At 43.1% G+C, this 21,320-nt stretch overlaps 1 protein-coding gene across 1 annotated transcript in view; it reads right to left on the reverse strand.

The window, feature by feature from the left end:
* LOC117366894 (mucin-19-like) overlaps positions 1-21,320 on the reverse strand; it is a 441,720-nt gene that overhangs the window by 150,203 nt on the left and 270,197 nt on the right. The window contains exons 54-57 of the mRNA XM_033958871.1: positions 14,586-14,689; positions 8,656-8,872; positions 6,352-6,474; positions 1,481-1,604 (exon numbers count right to left, since the gene is read on the reverse strand). Coding sequence (XP_033814762.1) covers positions 1,481-1,604; positions 6,352-6,474; positions 8,656-8,872; positions 14,586-14,689 — 568 coding nt within the window. The remainder of the gene's footprint in view (positions 1-1,480; positions 1,605-6,351; positions 6,475-8,655; positions 8,873-14,585; positions 14,690-21,320) is intronic.

Below are 21,320 nucleotides of genomic sequence, written 5' to 3' on the forward strand. Positions count from 1 at the left end.
GACACACTGGCCTCCAGCGACCATAATATGGTATGGCTCAACCTCAAGAAAGGTTTCCCTAAGACAAACACAGCAACAAGGGTTCTCAACTTTAGAGGCACAGACTTCAACTGCATGGGAGATTTTGTCCATCAGGAGCTACATAAACAAGCAATATCTGACAATGTGGAGGATATGTGGTCGTCTCTGAAGTCCATCCTACACGAAGCAACAGACCGATACATAAAGACAGTAAGTAAACGCAGGAGAAACAAAAGACCCCAATGGTTCAGTAAAGAAATTTCAGACCTAGTTAAACAGAAAAAAAGACGCATTTATCACCTACAAACATTTAGGCAGAGATGGGGCGAAAGAGGACTATCTAGACAGATCTAAAGCTGTCAAAACAGCAGTCAGAGAAGCCAAACTCCGAATGGAGGAAGAGCTAGCACGGAAAATTACACGGAAAATAGTCTTCATCTCCACCACCTCCACTGGGAGACTATTCCACATGTCTACCACCCTTTCTGTAAAGAAGTATTTTCTTACATTACTCCTGAACCTATCTCCTCATTCTATACTCTCCCTTCCAGAGTTTTCTTTCATTTGAAAAAGACTCATCTCCTCTACATTAATGCCATGGAGATATTTAAACATCTCTAGCATAGCCCCTCTCTCCCGTCTTTCTTCCAAAGTCTACGTATTAAGTTCTCTAAGTCTGTCCCCATACGATTTACGACAAAGACCACTAACCAATTTTGTAGCAGCCCTCTAGACCAACTCCATCCTATTTATATCTTTATGAAGGTGGGGTCTTCACAATTGCACACAATATTCCAAATGGGGGCCTCACCAGAGACTTATACAATGGCATTATCACTTCCCTTTCCCTTTTCCGTTCCTCTCTTCATGTATCCAAGCATCTTCCTGGCTTTGGCCGTCACCTTTTCTACTTGTTTTACCACCCTGCAGTAAAAGCTCTGATGCTCATAGAATTCCTATCAGCATCAGAGCTTTTATCTCAGTGACCCACGATTAAAAAAAAAACCCTAATGCAGCTTTATAAGAGGGGGCTAAAGTTAGCCAAATCATTTGAATAAAGACTATTATTGTTCTGTGAGGCTCTTTTACTAAGCTGTGATAAATGCTAGTGCTTGCTTACCACAGCTTAAAATGGTCTATCATGGGACACGTCCTGCAGTAAGTTCCAAATTAGCATGAACTAACCATGCACTAAAAAAATATTTTTAAGGTTTTGTTGGAAGGGGTGTGTATGGAGATTAAAGAGTAGGCGTTTCTGCGCTAATCAGTTAGCGTGTTCATATTACTTCGCACTAACCATACACACATGCAAATTTTTTTTAATGCCTATGCACAATAGCAATGTACAAGAAACAGAAAATCGGCCATTTTCTGACTACTGTAAAAATGGCCTTAGCGTGCAGGAAAAACCTGCAGTAAAAGAACCCCTATGTTTTTAAATAGATCTCTAAACACTTACCACGTTGAATTGAAACGTTCTTGTCTCTGCTGTCCAGATTGATAGACTGCTCCATTTTTTCTACATGGACAATCTTCTTGCTTAATACAATTGCCAGTTTTGTCAATATCATTAACAACCAATTCTGAAAATAAATGGCAACTGTCATGGGAGATCTTATTCTTTGCCACATATAAGACTTCAAGTTTATCTTCCAAGCACAAACAGATCAGACCTAATGTAAGATAAGCTGACCAGTCCTAAGATGTAAATACAGTATTAGTGTATATTGATTGTCAAAAGATAGTTTGCACACTGCCCAGGATGGAGAATGGGCAATACATAAACATTTATAAAATAAAGAAAAGATAAATAGCAGAACGCAAAAACACATTCTACTGCCATTTGTTTCTATGGGCAGGATTCTTTAATAGGTCGCTCGAAATTAGGCATTCAGCTCTGCACATGGATCAAAGATCCACTCAGAAAGTTATTGGCTAAGTTGGTGATAATGTTCATAAAGATAACAAGCACTTTAATTGGCAGTCTTTAGAAACTATGCATGAATCTGTCCTGTGCCTTAATCTATGACATGCATGCCGAATTTTCATAGTACAGAACTCCAAAGGAGGCGTCATGGGAGAGGCATGGGTGGTTCAGGCGCATTCCCAAAATTTAGGTGTGGTGTTATAGAACACCTGCATTTGTGCGTCTAGCTGCCAAGCTTTTAGTTGGGTACCAGCCTTTTGCGAGCATAAATACGTGCCCCCAAAGTTAGGAGTGACATGCGCACTAAGGGTTTGATACTATAAAAGGTGCCTAAAGTAAGGCGCCTCTTAAGTGTCTAACTTAATTGGCAAAATACCCTTAATAGCCTCAATATTTGGTTAAAAAAAAAAATTAGGCAATGGGTGCCTATCCGATTCTATAAAAGATAGGCTCCAAGCGCATGGCACTTAGCAGCGCTTAATGACTAAGTGGGCATTTATATGGACAGAGTATAACTTAGGTGCCACAAGACGTGATTCTCCAAAAACAGGTGTCTGATATGTATGTAGGCCAGGGTTTTAAAAGCATTACATTTCAGTCACCTAAGTTTTTACATAGGCACCGCTAGCTGTGATGCTATGAATAGCGCCCAAGTGTGACTGACATGTGGCCAGTGCAACTTTTCTAGGTGCAGACTGATTTCGGCACCATTTATAGAATCAGCCCCTAAGCTAGTGTTCTATAATGATCACTGCATATGGATCATCCAGGCGCCTAACTTTGAGGGATCTATATAGAATTACCCAATATCCCCCAAATTCTGTATATGGTGCCTTAAGTTGTGCACACAAATCAGTAAGCGCAGCTGATTTGCGTGCTCAATTTAATAAATTGGCCTAATTAGCACGAATTGGCAATTAACACCTAATAACTGATGCTAATTACCTCTAATTAAAAGTTACATGCACAATACAGAATGACACGGTGGCTGATTCCCGCGGCTAGCCGTGGGTAGCCGCAGGTAACCGGCCAAAACGGTGGGGAAAAAACTGTGTTCACCGTGGCTAAGGGGACAAGGCCATTCACCCCACTAATCCGAAGGCCTGATTGGCCCAGGTGCCTACGTGCCTGGGCCAATCACACCTTAGGGTTAGTGGGGATGGGTGGACCCGCTATGCCTAAGGCCTGATTGGTCCAGGCTTCTAGAGCCTGGGCCAATCAGGCCTTAGACTTAGCAGGAATGGGCCGGGAAGGGGCGGGCCCGTCTCATTTCGACGAGGCGGGCCTGTTGGCTGGACGGCAGCAAGACCCGTCCAGCCGACCAACATTTAAAGGTTAGTTGGGGGGGAGGTTAGTTGGGGAGGTTAGGGGAGTCATGGGGGGAGGTCGTTAGCATGGGGGGTCCGGAGGGAGTCTGGCTTTCCGGCAGGAGGGGTTGGGCACCCTCCTGCCGGCGATTGTGAGTTTGGGGGGTGGCATTCTGGCAGGAGGGGTTGGGCACCCTCCTGCCGGCGATTGTGAGTTTGGAGGGGGCGGCGTTCCGGCAGGAGAGGTTGGGCACCCTCCTGCCGGTGATTGGGAGTTTGGGGGGCGGCGTTTCGGCAGGAGGGGTTCGGCACCCTCCTGCCGGTGATTGGGAGTTTCAGGGGGCGGTGTTCCGGCAGGAGGGGTTCCGCACCCTTCTGCCGGTGATCGGACAGGCAGCCGCGGCCGCTATACTTATTGCGGCAGGGAGATCCCTTGCCACGATAAGTATAGCGGCCGCGTCTACTTACAATGTAGGCCAGCATTATGCTGACCTACATTTTAAGCGTCTCTTCCTCTACTAGGGAGACGCGTAGGGCCGCCTAGATTCGCCTAAGGCCCTTAGGCGAGTTTAGGCATCTTGCGGGCCTCCCTAGGCTCCCGGAGGCGCCTTCAATATAGGCGGCCTGCCTGGGGAACATTTTTTTTTTTAAAACTTGCATCCCGATTGGTTGATTAGACAGCTGTAGGTTGCCTACAGCTGCCTAAAATCGGGACGGCACTTTGCAGAATCAGGGCCTAAGGGTCTGATTCTCAAAACGTGCATCCCGATTGCAGGCAGCAATAGGCATCCTACCGCCCTTTGGCAGCCAATCAGGGCGCACATTTTTTTTTAAAGTGTCCGAGGCAGGACGCCTCTACATTGTAGGCCTCTATAGCGCTTCTTACTCAGCCCGCCAATATCAGCATCCTATACAGAATCAGGCCCTATATGTAGAATCAAGCCTTTTGTGTGTTCTTTCGCGGATCTCCAGGGCGTTTTAAATCCTCAGATGTAATTGTTTTGTTTCACACCTAGTTCAGCTAAGATTAAGCCAAGTTCTGGACACATCACCGGGATTCATTGTGAAGTCCAAAAATAAATTAAAGGATCATACTTCTTCAAATCAAAGGACTGATTTGTCTCTGCTTCTGACGAAGATTTCAAACTGGAGCTCTGTCAAGCAGTGATGGCATCCTTATGGGACATAGATAAGTTAGACCGTCTTTACAGTCTTAGCATTTTTACTATAATACGTTTAATGTATTGATTTTTTTCATGTTTAAAATTTTTTTTTTTGCTTCAATTCATTGGATAGTTTGAGGATTTACAACTTTATTTGATTTTTCCTTGCTGAAACATTGCTTTTTGGGGGAGAGTTTTTCCACTTTTCTATATTTAGTATATTTTCAAATATGTAAGACTAAATGATATACAAGGCAAAACTTATGTAGGCTTATTGCCTGGTGCTTGTCATTGATGAGTTATTTGCCTGGGGTAAAGAGATTAAAAAATGGAAATCTTAATTGCTCAGTACTGAAGTCTTTTTCTTAATTTTTGATATTGTGGTCCAACAAGATTGAAACTAGATTGCTGATTTATTTTTTCTTTTTTGTACTACACGTCAGACCTTTAGATATGAATTTATATACTAAAGTAACAATAATCTTTATTAGTCTGCTGAATTTTATATATCTTATTTATATATATAAAATCGGAGGTATGTATGTGTGTATGTATGTATGTATGTGCCGCGATCACGCAAAAACGGCTTGACCGATTTGAACGAAACTTGGTATGCAGATCCCTCACTACCTGGGGTGATATGTTCTGGGGGTCTCGCGGCCCACCTGCACACGTGGGCGGAGCTACAAACAGAACATCAGATTTCACCCATTCATGTCAATGGAAAAAATGTAAAAAGCTGCCATTCTCACAGTAATTCAAAAACGGCTTGACCGATTTGAACGAAACTTGGTATGCAGATCCCTCACTACCTGGGGTGATATGTTCTGGGGGTCTCGCGGCCCACCTGCACATGTGGGCGGAGCTACAAACAGAAAATCAGATTTCTCCCATTCATGTCAATGGAAAAAATGTAAAAAGCTGCCATTCTCACAGTAATTCCAGCTACCTGGGGTGATATGTTCTGGGGGTCTCGCGGCCCACCTGCACACGTGGGCGGAGCTACATACAGAAATTCAGATTCACCCATTCATGTCAATGGAAAAAATGTAAAAAGCTGCCATTCTCACACTCATTCCAACTACCTGGGGTGATATGTTCTGGGGGTCTCTCGGCCCACCTGCACACATGGGCGGAGCTACAAACAGAACATCAGATTTCACCCATTCATGTCAATGGAAAAAAAGTAAAAAGCTGCCATTCTCACAGTACTTCAAAAACGGCTTGACCGATTTGAACGAAACTTGGTATGCAGATCCCTCACTACCTGGGGTGATATGTTCTGGGGGTCTCGCGGCCCACCTGCACATGTGGGCGGAGCTACAAACAGAAAATCAGATTTCTCCCATTCATGTCAATGGAAAAAATGTAAACAGCTGCCATTCTCACAGTAAATCAAAAACGCCTTGACCGATTTGAACGAAACTTTGTATGCAGATCCCTCACTACCTGGGGTGATATGTTCTGGGGGTCTCTTCACCCAAGAATTTATATGTTCTTGCTCCTGGAGGTGAAACTAAAAATGTTGTTTATAATCAAGTTTTGTGTGTGTTGTATTGTCTTCATTTTGTCAAATATTTCACATTATAATTTGAATATTGTACTTTTTATAAAGCTGTAAAAAAATAATTTCATTCACCACTATAAAGTATCTTTATTTGAATCCATTTACAGTGTTATTGCTATAATTAAATACCCGTGCAACGCCGGGGCTTCAGCTAGTATATATATATATATATATATATATATATATATATATATATATATATATATATATATATATATATATATATATATATATATATATATATAAAAATAAATAAAACTTGTGTGTGTATATATATATACACACACACACACAACTTGTACAGACCATATTTATATATAAATCATGTTCAGACCATGTAAGTTAATCTTAGTAAATAGGCTGTACCTGAAGGACATGTGCAGCAAGCTGTAACCTCAGTGCCTTTGAAAGGAAACGGATTGGAACATGTGGGTGTAGGTGTTCGAGCACAAAAGCTAAAAACTTGATTGGATGGACAGGTATAATTTTCTGTTGTAGAAAAATGAAAGAACTATTGTTAACAACTATAGTTATGGTAAAATGTAAGGCAATAATCCTTATTTAGTCTTCCCAATAGCTTTCTTGACACCTTTGCTTATTGACTTTTGCCTTTCCATACAGTTCTTTGTCAGTAGAAATCCTTTGTGCTTCCTCCAGGCCTCAATGAATTCAGTTGAGGCCTGCTTCAGGCTCCTACTACGGTACTCTTTTTCATGAAAAACTAATTTCTGCTGTTATTCCAGTCTCCCCTCCCCCCCCCCCCTTGAAGCAGACCCTATCTTTATTTATTTCTTTATTATTTGCGAAACCACCATTAACTGAGATAACACGGCACAGTGTTTACAAGGTTAAATAATAGAACTCTAGATAGAAAAGATCTCCATTTACATTGATAGGACAGAACCATTCATTCTTATCAAAAGTAATACACTCATGGCTCTCTTTTACTAAGCCATGATAGAGGTTTCTATTGTGGCCCGGAGCGCTAAATGCACTGATGCTGCTCCAACGCTCATAGGAATTCTCTAAATGTCACCGCAGCATCACAGCATTAAGTGCTCTGGGCCGTGGCTTAGTAACGCGAGGGGGGAGGGGGAGGTAAATAAAGATGTCAGCTGTCGAATTCCCTCAACCTGATTCAGACAGATTGAAGCTTGCCAAAAGATCCCAACATTCAGAACAGTCTTATAAAACTCTTAAAAAATAATTCACTCCTAATCTGCAAACGCAATACATTCTGTGAATAAGGGGCCACAAAGTAAAATGTGGGGCATCTTTTAGCCTTTTTCTCAACTACCTGTACTCTGTCCACTTCCTTTCAGTGATATGGTGTCTAAAATTGGACAAGAAAATGAGGAAAAACCTCCACAATCCAGACAAAAACTCAAACCACAGTGGAGATTTGGAATGCTGGTGTGAAACTTTATTCTTCAATCGTGTAAAATTGTGCGTGGCTTGACACGCACGTGTTTCCACCAATACGGCCTGCCTCAGGAGCCTTATTCCTTATGCAGTTTTGTTTTGGCAGTATGGCTGATAACAATTTGGCAACTTCAAAAAGGTTCTTTTGAAGATTTCGTTTGGGCCACTATGCACCATCAGCCGAACACTATTGGTATGCAGGGAGCAGTTGGTACAGCACTTCCTCGACTGATGGTGCATAGTGGCTCAAACGGAATCTTCGAAAGAACCTTTTTGAGGTTGCCAAGCTGTTATCAGCCAAACGGCGGCAACAACAACAACAAAAAAATACACAAACGCGCAACTCTCCTTGGTCGGCTCCTTCCCACCTGCCAGGTAAAATAATTAAGAGTACCTGATTACTGTTCAATGTATTGTAAACAACTTTGTGCGAATCTCTTCATGAAAAAGGCAGTTAATAAATCTATATAAATATCTGGGCCCAATTTATCCAGCAGCATTAAATGATTTATTTTTTTTTAAAAACACACTGTTGGCAAGAAAATTTGCTGGTAATGACTATATAATTCCCGGTGGTCTATATTTCGAACGCAGACCTCCTGCAAGGAAAATGCATTCTAAATTTGTGAGTATGTGCGAGGTGGGGGGGGGGGGTGCTGAACCACCAAGAAGAGAGTGATGTGATTAGGGTTCAATCAGTGATCTACAACAATGTCAAAACAGAATTTCATTTCTGCAAATTGGCATTTAACAAACTAAGATAACATTCTCATCAGCTACAGTGACATAATAACACTCAGAATTTAGGAAGTTGGTTGGTAAGACAATAATACAAACATAATAATAAGATATGCATACAAATAACATACTTTTCAGCACCCCTTCGTAGATGTGAATGCCATCTACTGTACACTAATTGTTAAAACTGTATGGGTGCTTTCAACACCCTAAGCGAAATGCATTAACACTCCCCCCCCCTCCTTTACAAAAAGCATAGTACAATTTTTAGCACCGTCCGCAGTGGTAACTGTTCCGATGCTAATAAGATTCTATGAGTGTTGGAGCAGTTACCGCCACGGCCAGAGCTAATAACTGCACTATGCTTTTGTAAAAAGGAGAGGGGGGGGTTAATTGATTTCCATTATAATCTTTTTTTTTTTTTTTTCTATTCTTTGGGTTGTATTCAAGATCTTTAATAAAGGCACAGAATTGAGAGGGGAGGGGGACCATTTATAGTGGAATACATACCACGAACAACATTAGCATCATTTTCCCATGAGCACCATGTGCTAGGAGGACATGTGCTAAGAGATTGTTCAGCACATTTTGTGGCCAGTTGTACAAACGTAGGATTTACAGAGCTGATGCCGTTTCCTCTACAATATGCATTGGCACAGATATTTATGTAGTCATCAGTTGAGGGTGTACAGCATCTAAAGTACTTGTCTATCATGTTACTGCAAAACTGAAACAATAAATGAAAATATGTTGGCAAGAGACAAACAAAACTAATGTAACAAGCAAATGATGAAAGCAAATTAATTTAAATATACTTCAGAATTTTTTTTTTTTAATGTATTTGCTGAAATGTACTGCATTTTGAGGATAATGTTTATAACACTGTACAATTGCAATATTGTTTTAATATAAAAGTAAGTATTGTAATACACTAGGGCAGCGCAGTAGTATGCCCCAAAGAGATTCTGGGTATGCCACGAGAGATTCCATCAACAGTAATTAGCACATCAGCACTTTACCAATACCTATTTTGTAGGCACTGATGCCCGGATTCCGTAACCAGCGCCGTTGTCAGAGACCGTCTTAAAAGCGGCTGCTAAGCACGTGTCAATTGCGTGACGGTGCCGGGGGACAGAATCACGCCTACGGCAAAGGTAGGCGTCAGAAATGTAAACCAGGGTTTCTGTTGCCTAGCAACGACATGAATCACAGCTCCATAGATGCTTTAGGCTGCCTAATAAATTATGCAATAATACAATCTATATATTCCACAAGGGTCCTCAATCAATACTATAACTCAAATGGCAGCACAACTTCACCACCATTAGAATACCCTTATGTATTCAGCACTTTTAGTCAAGTTTCAAGGATCCTCAGCGGCACCACTTGGAGCTCAATAGCACTATGGATCACTAAGGATCACTAAGGACTGAGCGGTCGTATGTGCTGGCAGTTTAATATTGGGGGGGTATTCCTTGATAAAGCTATTCATAGCGAAACATGTCGGTTTGACATTCCCCTTGCCAGAGACCGCACGAAAAAGCTAAGTAACAGCTTTTAAATACTGATTTAAATAATATATAAATTTTGATACAATGCAAGAGTGAAGAATAGAACGTAATAATTAATATAATAACTAAACTAAACTAAACTAAATCTTGGGTTTATATACCGCAACATCTCCACAGGTGGAGCTCGACACGGTTTACATGGTTAGGGAAGGAATGGAACTCCAATAGATTTATAGAAGTAGGTAAGAAGAGAGGATAGGTGTGATAATACTAGGGAGGGGATGAGGTTACGTTTTGGAGAAGAGCCAGGTCTTCAGAAGCTTACGGAATGGTAGAAGGGGGCTCAAGTTGCGGAGAGGGGAAGGGAAACTATTCCATAACTGAACGATTCTGAAGTGGAGGGAGGAACCGAGTTTACCAACGAGGGAGATACCTTTTAAGGAGGGGAGGGATAATTTTAGTTTTTGCGTGGATCTAGTGAAGAATGGATTTGAGGAATTCCAGGATAGAGGAATAAGAGGTGGAAGGATGCCGTGGAGGATCTTGAAGGTTAAGCAGGCACATTTAAAGTGGACCCTGGAGATGACAGGAAGCCAGTGGAGCTTGGACAGGAGTGGAGAGACATGGTCAAATTTACTTTTTGAGAAGATAAGTTTGGCCGCTGTGTTCTGGATTAGTTGGAGTCTGTGGAGGCTTTTCTTTGTTAAGCTAAGGTAAATGGAATTGCAATAATCCAATCTGGAGAGGATGATGGATTGTACGAGCACGGCAAAGTGTTTTTGGTGGAAGCAGGACCTCACTTTCCTCAGCATGTGAAGGCTGTAAAAGCATTTTTTTATCAGGGAATTGAGGTGGTCGTTGAAGGATAGCGAGGAATCTATGGTGATGCCCAGGACTTTGCTAGAGAACTCCAGTTGTAGAGAGGAGCCTAACAGGACCCGATGACGAGTAGACACATAAAGCTTGGAGCAATGAAATGCTATTGAGCTCCAAGTGGTGCCGCTGAGGATCCTTGAAACTTGACTAAAAGTGCTGAATACATAAGAGTATTCTAATGGTGGTGAAGTTGTGCTGCCATTTGAGTTATAGTTAGGCTGCCTAATGCCACTTCTGGCATTAACTAAGCCCACAGTGGCATTAGGCAGCCTCAAGTGCCTACAGAGGCATAATCCCAACTCTAATTTTTTTTAGGCGCCAGTAGCGTTTTGAAACACAAGTAAAAACATCATGTCAATGGCGATTTTTTTTTTTTTTTTTTTACCGAGTTTGGGTGCCTACCAGCGCCATTCAGAGAATCCAGGCCCATGGGCCAGATTCTAATTATGTTGAATACAAAATCGGTGCCTACTAGTGTGACACCAAGCACGGTCCTTTAAAAGTTAGGTGCTCATTGTAGAATCGTCCTTAGCACCGCCTTGCAGCCCTAGTGGCTTTTTGAAAATGACAAAGGCAGATGAGGATTAAGGATGCATATTTTATTTAATCTTGTTGGGCAGGACAATGTAGGATGAACCATGGAGGTCTTTATCTGCCATCACCTACCATAAGTGGTAGATTCCTGGAATGCCCTCCCGAGGGAAGTGGTGGAAAGGAAAACGGTGATGGAGTTCAAAAAAAGTGGGCTAAACCTAGAGGATCTCTAATTAGAAAACAAAGGATGTAAATTAAAGAACCTGAAAAAAAAAATTGGATCACGTTGCTCCTTTCTATCGGAAACTGCACTGACTTCCGATGGAAGCCAGAGTCATTTTTAAATTTGGATCATTATGCTGTAAGGTGCTGTTCAACCTCACTGCAAATTATTTGAAGGATCAATTTGAACTGGTAACATCAAAACAGCCTCAGCGCCTTCTATCATATTTTGCATTTCCTTCTGCTAAGGTGTGTCGATATAAAAAATACTTTGATAGGTTACTCTCATTTCAGGCAGCAACCAGGGGCAAGGAATTTTGTCGATTTAATTCTTAAGGCTGGATCGTATAAACATTTCAGAATTTTTTTAAAAACAAAAACTTATCTATTTGAAAAATTCTTATAATATAAAATCAGGACTCAATGATCTGTTATTTTGCGTAATTCCTGAGATTGTCTCAGCTTCTTAAACTGTGAACCTCAAAGAACTGCAGTATACAAATGCGGTATACAAATGATAGTGTAATGTAATGAACTAAGGCTGGTACTGGACAGACTTGCACGGTCTGTGTCCCATTTGTGGTGATTTGATATAGGATAGACTAGGGTGGGCATCAATGGGAACTCCAGTAACTTAGAACATGAGGATGTTACTGGCCAGACTTTATGGTAGATATCCTGCAAATAGGATGGTTGGATAGGCTGGAGTGGACTTGGACGGCAACTTCAGCATTTGGAACCTAGGGCGATACCAGGTGGACTTTATAACCCAGAAATACCAAACAAGATACAAGTTAATTTAGTCATGTATTTTTGAATGGATATAACTAATGGGCAGACTGGATGGACCGTTCAGGTCTTTATCTGCCGTCATTTACTATGGGGTCCTTTTACTTAAGCTGCATTAGGTGCTAATTCAGGCATTTTTTTAAAAAAAAAGTCTAATGCAGGACTCACCAATGTATTCCCTGTTAGTTTTGGGATGTGTATGCATTCAATTCATACTAATTATTTTTTTTTTGTATTTTTGTTGAGGGGAAAGAGAGTTGGCATTTCTGCACTAACCACTTAGCACATTTATATTGTTGCTTGGTAACTGATTATCCCACAGATAAAGGTGGAGTATCTACAAAAGAGGTGACTGTCAGTGCTTCCACAGTAACTATTGGAAATGGTCATGCATTAATGGCAATATTAGTGTATGACCTTTCATGAAATAAAATAGGGCATCGGGGGGGAGGGGGGAGGTTTACAATCCTGGTAAAAATGGCTTTTACTGCATGGGAATGAACTGCATAAGGGCAAGCTAGGCTATTTGTTTATGCTGTTTACTAGAATGACCTGTATTTTACTATGTAACTGGTTAACTTGGAGCTTAGCCAATTCTCGACAATTCTTCCCAATTTAAAAAACTTAGGAGCTGATTTTCTTATCGTGAGAGACAGACCAGCTACCTCTTGTGTTCAGCGGCGAATCCGGAAATTCAATGCCAGGGCAGTATCCGGCCACTGCCACTGAATTTCCAGTTTAAGTGCAGGTACCATAGACATAGCCAGCCAAGTTGATATGTGTCCAGTTCTGGAGGCCGCATTATCGGAAAGATGTGAAGAGACTGGAGTCGATCCAGAGAATGGCCACTAGGATGGTCTCGGGACTTAGGGATCTCCCTTATGAGGAACGTCTGACCAGACTGCGCCTATATTCTCTTGAGGAGCGCAGAGAAAGGGGGGACATGATAGAAACATTTAAATACATCACGGGCCGCATTGAAGTGGAGGAGGAAATGTTTTTTCTTAAGGGTCCCACGGCGACAAGAGGGCATCCGCTAAAACTTAAAGGGGGAAGATTTCATGGGGACACTAGGAAATACTTCTTCACCGAAAGGGTGATTGATCGATGGAATGGTCTTCCACGCCAGGTGGTCGAGGCCAATAACGTGCTCGACTTCAAGAGACGTTGGGACAAACAAGTAGGGTTGCTACAGAGTCATGCTTAAAAAACAGACTCATGGGAGAGGCAAATTTGCTGAGGGAGGGTTCTTGAGTGGGCAGCCTTGTTGGGCCAACGGCCAGAGCATACTCTATGTTTCTATTGGCTGGCTAGCGAAGATATTGCAGCCAATGATAGAATCAGGGCAGGGTTAATTCTTTGAGGGCCCCTAGGCACACAAGTACAATGGGCCCCCCTGGCCCTGCCCTGCCCCCATTTATCTGTTTTCTTGTTTAATTCTTTATTTCCACTTGCATTTCTTTTTTTTATTATTATTCAAAACAAAGATTAGCAAATTTAGTTTTTCTTCTATGCAACCGCCAAACATCTTTGAACAAATCTCCCTTCCCTGTTCCATATGGTATCTTCCCTCTATCTATGCTCCTTCCATAAATTGTCTATCCTGTACCCCTTCTCTCCTTCCCCCCCTCTCCATTTTCTGTCTCCACCATCTTCCCTTTGCTCTGGCATCTCTCTATTCTCCTTTCCTTCCTTCCTTCCCTCCAACTCCACCCCATGGTCTGGCATCTATATCTCCTTCCTTTCCCTTCCCCCATACCCTGGAATCTCTTTCCCTCCATGCTCTGATACCTCCTCACCCTCCTTTCCCTCTGGTCTGGCAATTGTCTCCTTATTTTTGTTCTCTCCCCACATACCCTGGCATCTCTCTCCTCTCCTTCCAACTCCCCTTCCTTTCTCTCCCTCCCTGCTTCCTTCCTTTCCCCTAGTCTTGCATCTGTCTCCTTCCCTCCCCCATGCCCTGGCATCTCTCCTTCCCCCTCCATGGTCTGGTTTCTCCTTTCCCTCCCTCCCATGGACTTGGCATCTCTCGTTCCTCTCCATTTCCTTCTCCCTCCTTCCCTCTCTCTCCTCAATTGGGTGCAGCAGCAGCAGCACTTCCCTTCCCCCCTTCCCTGTGTAACAGCATCATTTCTCCCCCTTCTCTTCCCTTCGCAGCAGCATTTCTCCCCCCACTTCCCCTCCCTTCCTTCCCTGTGCAGCAGCAACTGCAGCATTTCTCCCCCTCCCTTCCCTGTGCAGCAACAACATTTCTCCCCCTTTCCCATTCCCCGTGCAGCAGCAACATTTCTCCCCCTCCCCTTTCCTGTGTAGCCTCCCTCAAGCCTGTGTTTAGCTGCTGGCCTGCTCCCTTGCTACCTGCAGTGGTTTTTCCACTCAAAGCCGTAGGTGTCGGCTCCTCGCACAATCCGCAGCTGCATTGGCAGTCTTCTCTCTGATGTCATGACATCAGAGGGAACACTTCCGATGCAGCCGTGGATCGCGCAATTAGTTTAATTATTTGTATACCTCTGTTCCATTGTTACATGGCTTGTCTGTTCCCATATAAATTACACTTGAGTTATTCTGTTCTTCAATTTGATTTTTCATCAATTCTTCTTGGGTAATTTTCCCTTTAAAAGAAAAAGACGGAAATGTTTTAGTTGTTTTGAAATGATTCTAATTCTGAAAACAGTTTAGGAACCAGCAAAGGTGAGGTGAATGTCCAAATGTGCACAGCTTCATAGTCAAACTGAGAGCTGGATATGTAAATTGCCCACTATAACGAAAGGCAAATTATCTATTAATGTTGGTGAATAAAGTTCAGGGTTAATAAAACACACACTAAATAAGAATAACTTAACCAGGTTAGGGGGGTCAGGGAAAACTCAACACCAGAATATATTTGGGGCAATCTAACTGTGACCTCACTGGAATTCAGACCCAGCATTCAAATATACAGAGGTTCTAGCTAAGATCTGTCTCTTGGTCTTTTGGTTGAGAGGGGAGGCCCTGGAATTGCAGGCCATAGGTTCTAAAGAGCTGAAATCACAAAAGAGTTGAGAGCCATGCAGTGGCGTACCTAGCATATGTGACACCCGGGGCCCATCATTTTTTGACAACCCCCCCCCCCCCATCTGTATGAAAAACATGATTTTTAGAAATAAGCCACACGTCACACATGAATACCTAGGAAAAAGCAGCATCTTATATACTGCAGTGAGCAGTACAACATCAATACACCCATTGTAAAATGAAACAAGCCAGGCTAGTACAGATCAATCCTACACCGTCAATCCTAACAGAAAACCATGTCTTTCGAACACATAGAACACCTTCGCCTAGTATGGAATGTCATCACAAACTAACCCTCCCCCTTTTACAAAACTGTAGTGTGGATTTTAGCCACGGTGGCAACAGCTCTGATGCTCATAGAATTCTGAGTATCAGAGCTGCTACCACCACAGCTGGTGCTAAAAAACGCTCCACAGTTTTGTAAAAGGGGGGATAAAATAGAAATACATAGACAAAGGTTAAATTGAACCAGCAAGAAGCTGGACTCTGCATACAATGCAACACCACAGAAACAGTGACACATGTCTCCTACAGCAATAAATAAATAGAACATTTTTGTTCTTTGTCTTCTCTGGTTTCTGCTTTCCTCATCTTCTTGTTACTCTCTTCCTTCCATCCACTGTCTGCTGTCTCTCTGCCCCTATATGGCATCTTCTCTCCTTCTATGCCCCTTCCAGAAACTGTATGCCTCCCTCTTCTATCTCTCCTTTCATCCCCATTGGTCTGACATCTCTCTCCTCTCCTTCCCTCTCCCACACCTCTCTTCTGCAATCCCTTTCTTCCCTCATTTTCCTTTTCAATTTATTTTCTGCATCCATCTAGATTACATTCTTACTACCCTCTCATCAATTTCCTTTTTTACTGTCTACCTAAAGCTCGCCACCTCTTTCCCTCACCCCCTCCAGTATTTCCCTAACTCAATCCTTCCCCCCTCATCATGTACCCTCCTTTTATTTATCCCCTTTTTCCATCATGTGCCCTCTTTCTCTACCCCTTCCATCTAGCTAAAGAAGTTTATTATTAGGATTTTATATCCGCCTATCAAGGTTATCTAAGCGTTTTTGTTTTTTTTACAATCAGGTACTCAAGCCTTTTCCCTCTCTGTCCCGGTGGGCTCACAATCTATCTAAGCACTGCCTGGGCTTTGCAGTCCCCAGTTATGTCTCTAGCAGGATATATATTTCTAATCTAATATATTCTAATGACAAAATAGAAATAAAATTATTTTTTGCTACCTTTTGTTGTCTCTGGTTTCTGCTTTTATCTTCTTTTCACTCTTTTCCTTCCAGCGTCTGCCCTGTCTCTTCAATTCAGCATCTGCCCATTCTATCCACTCTCTGCCCCTTCCAGAAACTGTCTGTCTCCCCCTGCCATCTCTTCTCTAGACCCCCCCTTTGGTCTGGCATCCATCATCTTCCCTCTGTTCCCTCATGGTCTGGCATCTTTTTCCTTTCATTTCTCTTTCTGTGGTTTTTAGCATCTCTCTCTTCTCATTTCCTCCGCTCAGATCTGATATCTCTATCTCCTTCCCCATTCTCTGGCATCTCTCTCCTCTCTCTTCCCTTTCCTTCTCTGGTCTTCCTTCTTTATTTTCTGCCTCCATCTAAATTAAATTATTTCTTACTATGCAGTCCTCAGTTTCCCTCTTTTCACTGTGTCTACCCATAGCATGCCACCCCTTTCCTTCACCCCTCCACTATCTCACTAACTCTATCTTCTTCCCCCATCCAGCATATGTCCTTTTTCTTTATCCCTCCTTCCATCCAGTATGTGTTCTCTTTCTCCACTTCCATTCAGCATTTGCTCTCTCTTCTCCCCACTTCCATCATCTGCCCTCTTCTCTATCTCCACTTCCATCATCTGCCTTTGTCCCCACTTCCATCATCTGCCATCTTCTCTCTACCCCTTCTCCCCACTTCCAGCATCTGCCCTCTTCTCTCTACCCCTTCTCTCCACTTCCATCATCTGCCTTCTTCTCTCTCCCCCTTCTCCCCACTTCCATCATCTGCCCCCTTCTCTCAATCTCTCCATCCACCACAGGCCCATCTCTTTTCCTTCCTCTGACCTTGCCGATTTTGGCAACAAGATCGGCAAAGCGCCCTTCCTTCCCCCCCCCCCCCCCCCGCGATGACACTTAAGATCAGCAACGGGCCTCCTTCTACCCCCGGCATCAACAGAACTTCAGATCGGCAATGCGATGCTCAGTACAAAGCTTCCCTCTGACTCAGCTTCCTGTTTCCGCCCAGGCAGTTCAGTCAGAGGAAAGCTTTTGACTGAGCACCGCGTTGCCGATCTGAAGTGCTGTTGATGCCATGGGTAGAAGGAGGCCCGTTGCCGATCTTGTGTCATCGCAGGGGGAGCGCATTGCCAATCATTAATTGCGTCACGGGGGGGCCGCCAATGCGCCCATCGACGTTGCAGCCCAGATGCTACCAATGGCCCCAATGCGATCTTGCCAGCCTTGCGTGGACAGGCACCGGGGTGGACCCCCCCCCCCCCGGTTCCCCCTTGGTACGCTACTGGAGCCATAGGCGCCAGTTCTGCGGATGCCCGAGCACCCTCCATATTTTTAGAATATCATGTGAACAGTGCCGGCATGAGATCTGGGAATCTCTTTCCCTTGTGACCCATGCATCTCCCTCCCTCCCTTCCTGCAACGGCTAACATACAGGTGCTCCAAGGTTGGCATCATGAACTTCTTCAGGTAGCAGCAGCGTTCGCGATTTGCTACTCTTGTTGGCATCTGGCCTTCCTCTTTGCCGAGCACTTCCAGTTTCTGTGAAGGCAAGACCCAGCAGAGAGGAAGGCCCATAGCCGACGAGAACAATGAATTGTGGACACTGCAATGCCAACCGGGGAGGTGGGGAGAGAGGAGGGGAGAAAATTGCTGCACCCGACTTAGGAGAGGGAGGAAGAAGGAAGACCAGGGAAAGGAGAGGAATGGAAGGCGAGTAAGGGAGGAAGGAAAGGAGATGCAGAGAGGAGGGACCGATGCCAGGGTATGGAAGGAAGAAAGGGGAAAGGAAGGAGAGGAGATTCCAGAGCACGGAGGGGGAGGGATGGAAGGGAAGGAAGGAAGGAAAGGAGAAGAGAGAGATGCCAGAGCATAGGGGAGGAAGTGGAGACAGAGAGAACAACATGGAGAGGGAGTGAAGCTGAAATGAATCACATACAAAAGAGAGAAGGGAGACAAGATAAACAGTATATGGAAGAGACATAGAAAGAGGGAAGATGCCATATGGAAAGGGGAGAGGTTGGATGGAAGGAGCAGAGAGAGAGAGAGGGCATACAGTGGATGGAAGGGGCAGAGAGAAGGTGAACAGTGGATAGAAGGGGCAGAGAAGAGGAAGGGCAAACAGTGGATGGAAGAGGCACAGAAAGAGAAGGTAGAGGCTGGATAAAAGGAGCAGATCCTGAATGGAAGGGAAAGAAAGGACAGACACTGGCTAGAAAGAAGAGATTGAAGAGAAGATGATTAAAACAGAAACGACAAAAGGTAGAAAAAATATGTTTTATTGCTGTAGAATAAAATAGTATTGTACACTGTAGTTGTATTGATGAATGTTTGTAAACAAAAAATGGAAATAAGGTAATCTTTTGATTACAATTTTAATACAATTTTAATACAATTTTTACTAACTTTCGGAGTCCATATCCCCTTCCTCAGGTTAGGACAGGATACCGTAACAGCCTGAAGAAGGAGGTTTTGGCCTATGAAAGCTAATTGAAAAATGGATTAGTCCAATAAAATGGTATTTTGTTATTTTCCATTTTTGTTTTATTTCTATTTGTTAATTTGTAGAGTGGTGATTCTTATTTGTTAGTTTTTTCAAATTTACATCTGCTATCTTTATATTTTGCAGAGTATTAGGGGCCATGTGTCACTGTTTCTGTGGTGTTTTACTGTATGCAGAGTCTGGCTTCTTGATGGTTCAGTTTAACTTTTGTCTACATATTTCTTTTTTTAGTTTGTGATTACTTTTTTCCATACTGGGTGAGGGTGTATCTGTGTTCTGTATGTATGAAAAGGACATTGTTTTCTGTTAGCATTGACTGTGCAAGATTAATCTGGCTTGTTTAATTGTACAATAGGTGTATTGATATTCTAGTGCTCAATGCAGCGTTTAAGATGCTGCCTTTTCCTAGGTGCACCCTTGATGTATGACTCATGGATTATTACTAAAAATATTTTTTTTATATATAGAGGAGGGGTTGTTAAAAAATGATCAGCTCTGGGTTTCAAATATACTAGGTACACCACTGCCTTCCTGGTCTCCTTTCAAAATTGAAATCTTTTCTAGAGGGCCTTGGCATGACAGCCATTCTCACAGGCTACTGGTGCTGCCTCAAAGCTTTCTGTATGTCACAATCCATCTCCCTCTGATGCAACTTCCTGTTTCCATCTGGGCAGATTGCAGCAGAGAGAAAGCTTTGGGTCACTGCCAGCAACCTGTGAGAATGACTGCTGCACCAGGGCTCCTCTGAAACAGAAGATTTTGACTTTGAAAGGAGACCAGGAAGATGAGGAGAAGGGAGAGAGGGAGATAGACAGAAGGGGAAGAGATGCCTGGGCTGCAGAGCCCACTGAAGCTGCTTTAAGTTAGCCCAGGGGTAGGGGTAGGGAGGGATGAAAGGAAGGATGAGAGCAGGGGGAAACACAGACCAGGGGGGAGGGGAGATGTTGCACTGCAAGGGGCAGAAAGGAGTAAAGGAGAGAGAAATGTTACACTGGGAGGGAGGAGAGATGACTCAAGGAAGGGAGAGATGTCAGATTCCAAAGAAGGGTGATGGAAAAAGGGAGAGAGATATGCCAGATCAGGGAATGGAAGGGAAGGATGAAGACTGCAGAAAGGAGAAGATAGATATGCCAAACTGTTGGAAGGAGGGAAGAGAGATGATAGACCATAGGAGGAGGAGAGAGAGGGAGGAAATGCTTCTAATAGATAGATGGGAATAGGGGAGAAGAAAGAGGGAAGAGATGGTACACATGGATAAATGGGTTGGGAAGGGAAGGGAAGGGAAGACACAGAAAAGTAGATAGATTTTGAGAATAAAGCAGAAAAATAGAAGAAAGTTAAATATTAAAAGTTAATGCCAAAGATGGATGCAGGGCAGAAAGTGAAGAAAGAAAGAAAAACAGCAAATGGATAAGAAGGGTCTGGAAACAGAACAAACAGAAGAAATTGCAATGAGAGCCTGGGAAAAGATAATTAGAAAAATTAAATCACCAGACAACAAAAGTAGGGAAAATGATTTTATTTTCAATTTAGTGATTGAAATGTGTCAGTTTTGAGAATTTATATCTGCTTTCTATAGTTTGCACTGTTCAGGAAGACATTATTTTCTTTCTGTTTCTCTGTTGCTGTACTGCATGTAGGGTCTGACATCTTAGGGTTTCGTTTGTACATATTAGTACTTTTAATTTGTGATCCTGTATTTGCCTAAGGGTTGTCTGTGTTCTGCATGTGTGACCAAGGCCAGGTGTTCTAGTAGAAATGAATGCTGAGAAGCATACAGTGTAGTTTAATATTGTGGTTAACTACTATGTATTGTTAATAATATTATATTGTGTATGTATATATATGAAAAATGAATGGAAAAAATGGCATTACAATTAGTACTATTATGGCAGCAATTATATACAATTAGAACTATTATGGCAGTACTATTATGGGGCAGAGCTTGGGCAGGGTCTGAGGCGGAGCTTTTGAGCATCTCCAATCATTTTGAAAAGTTAACTTCTATGTTGAGAGCAATGGCAATGTCCCCCCCCCCCCCCCATCCCGAAGGCCCATCCTGTCTCTGGGGACATAGTCAATGTCTGAGGTCCAGTAACACAGCAGCTCTTAGGACTAAACTAAGGGCAAGGTGGAAGGCTTCAGAAGGCACAAATTGTGCCAATGACTGAGCAGCAGAGCATCCCTTGGGAGCATGCTCAGAGCAGAGAAATCCTTGGGAGCAATTTCAGGGCATGGCAGAAGACCTTCAAAAGCATAATCTATACCCAAGACCCAGCCGCAGGAAGGCTCCTGAGTAAACAATCGGTGCTCAGTTCCTAACTGAGGCTTCTGGGAGTGCAGCTAGCACTCAGATCCTGGCAGCAGAGACTGGCCAAGCCACCAATCCAGAGCATTCCAGTAAGAGGGTGAGATCTGGAGGTAGGACATGGTGGGGATGGACAAGGAAAAT

Source organism: Geotrypetes seraphini, chromosome 9 (genome assembly GCF_902459505.1).
Source record: "Geotrypetes seraphini chromosome 9, aGeoSer1.1, whole genome shotgun sequence".
Classification (NCBI taxonomy): Eukaryota; Metazoa; Chordata; class Amphibia; order Gymnophiona; family Dermophiidae; genus Geotrypetes; species Geotrypetes seraphini.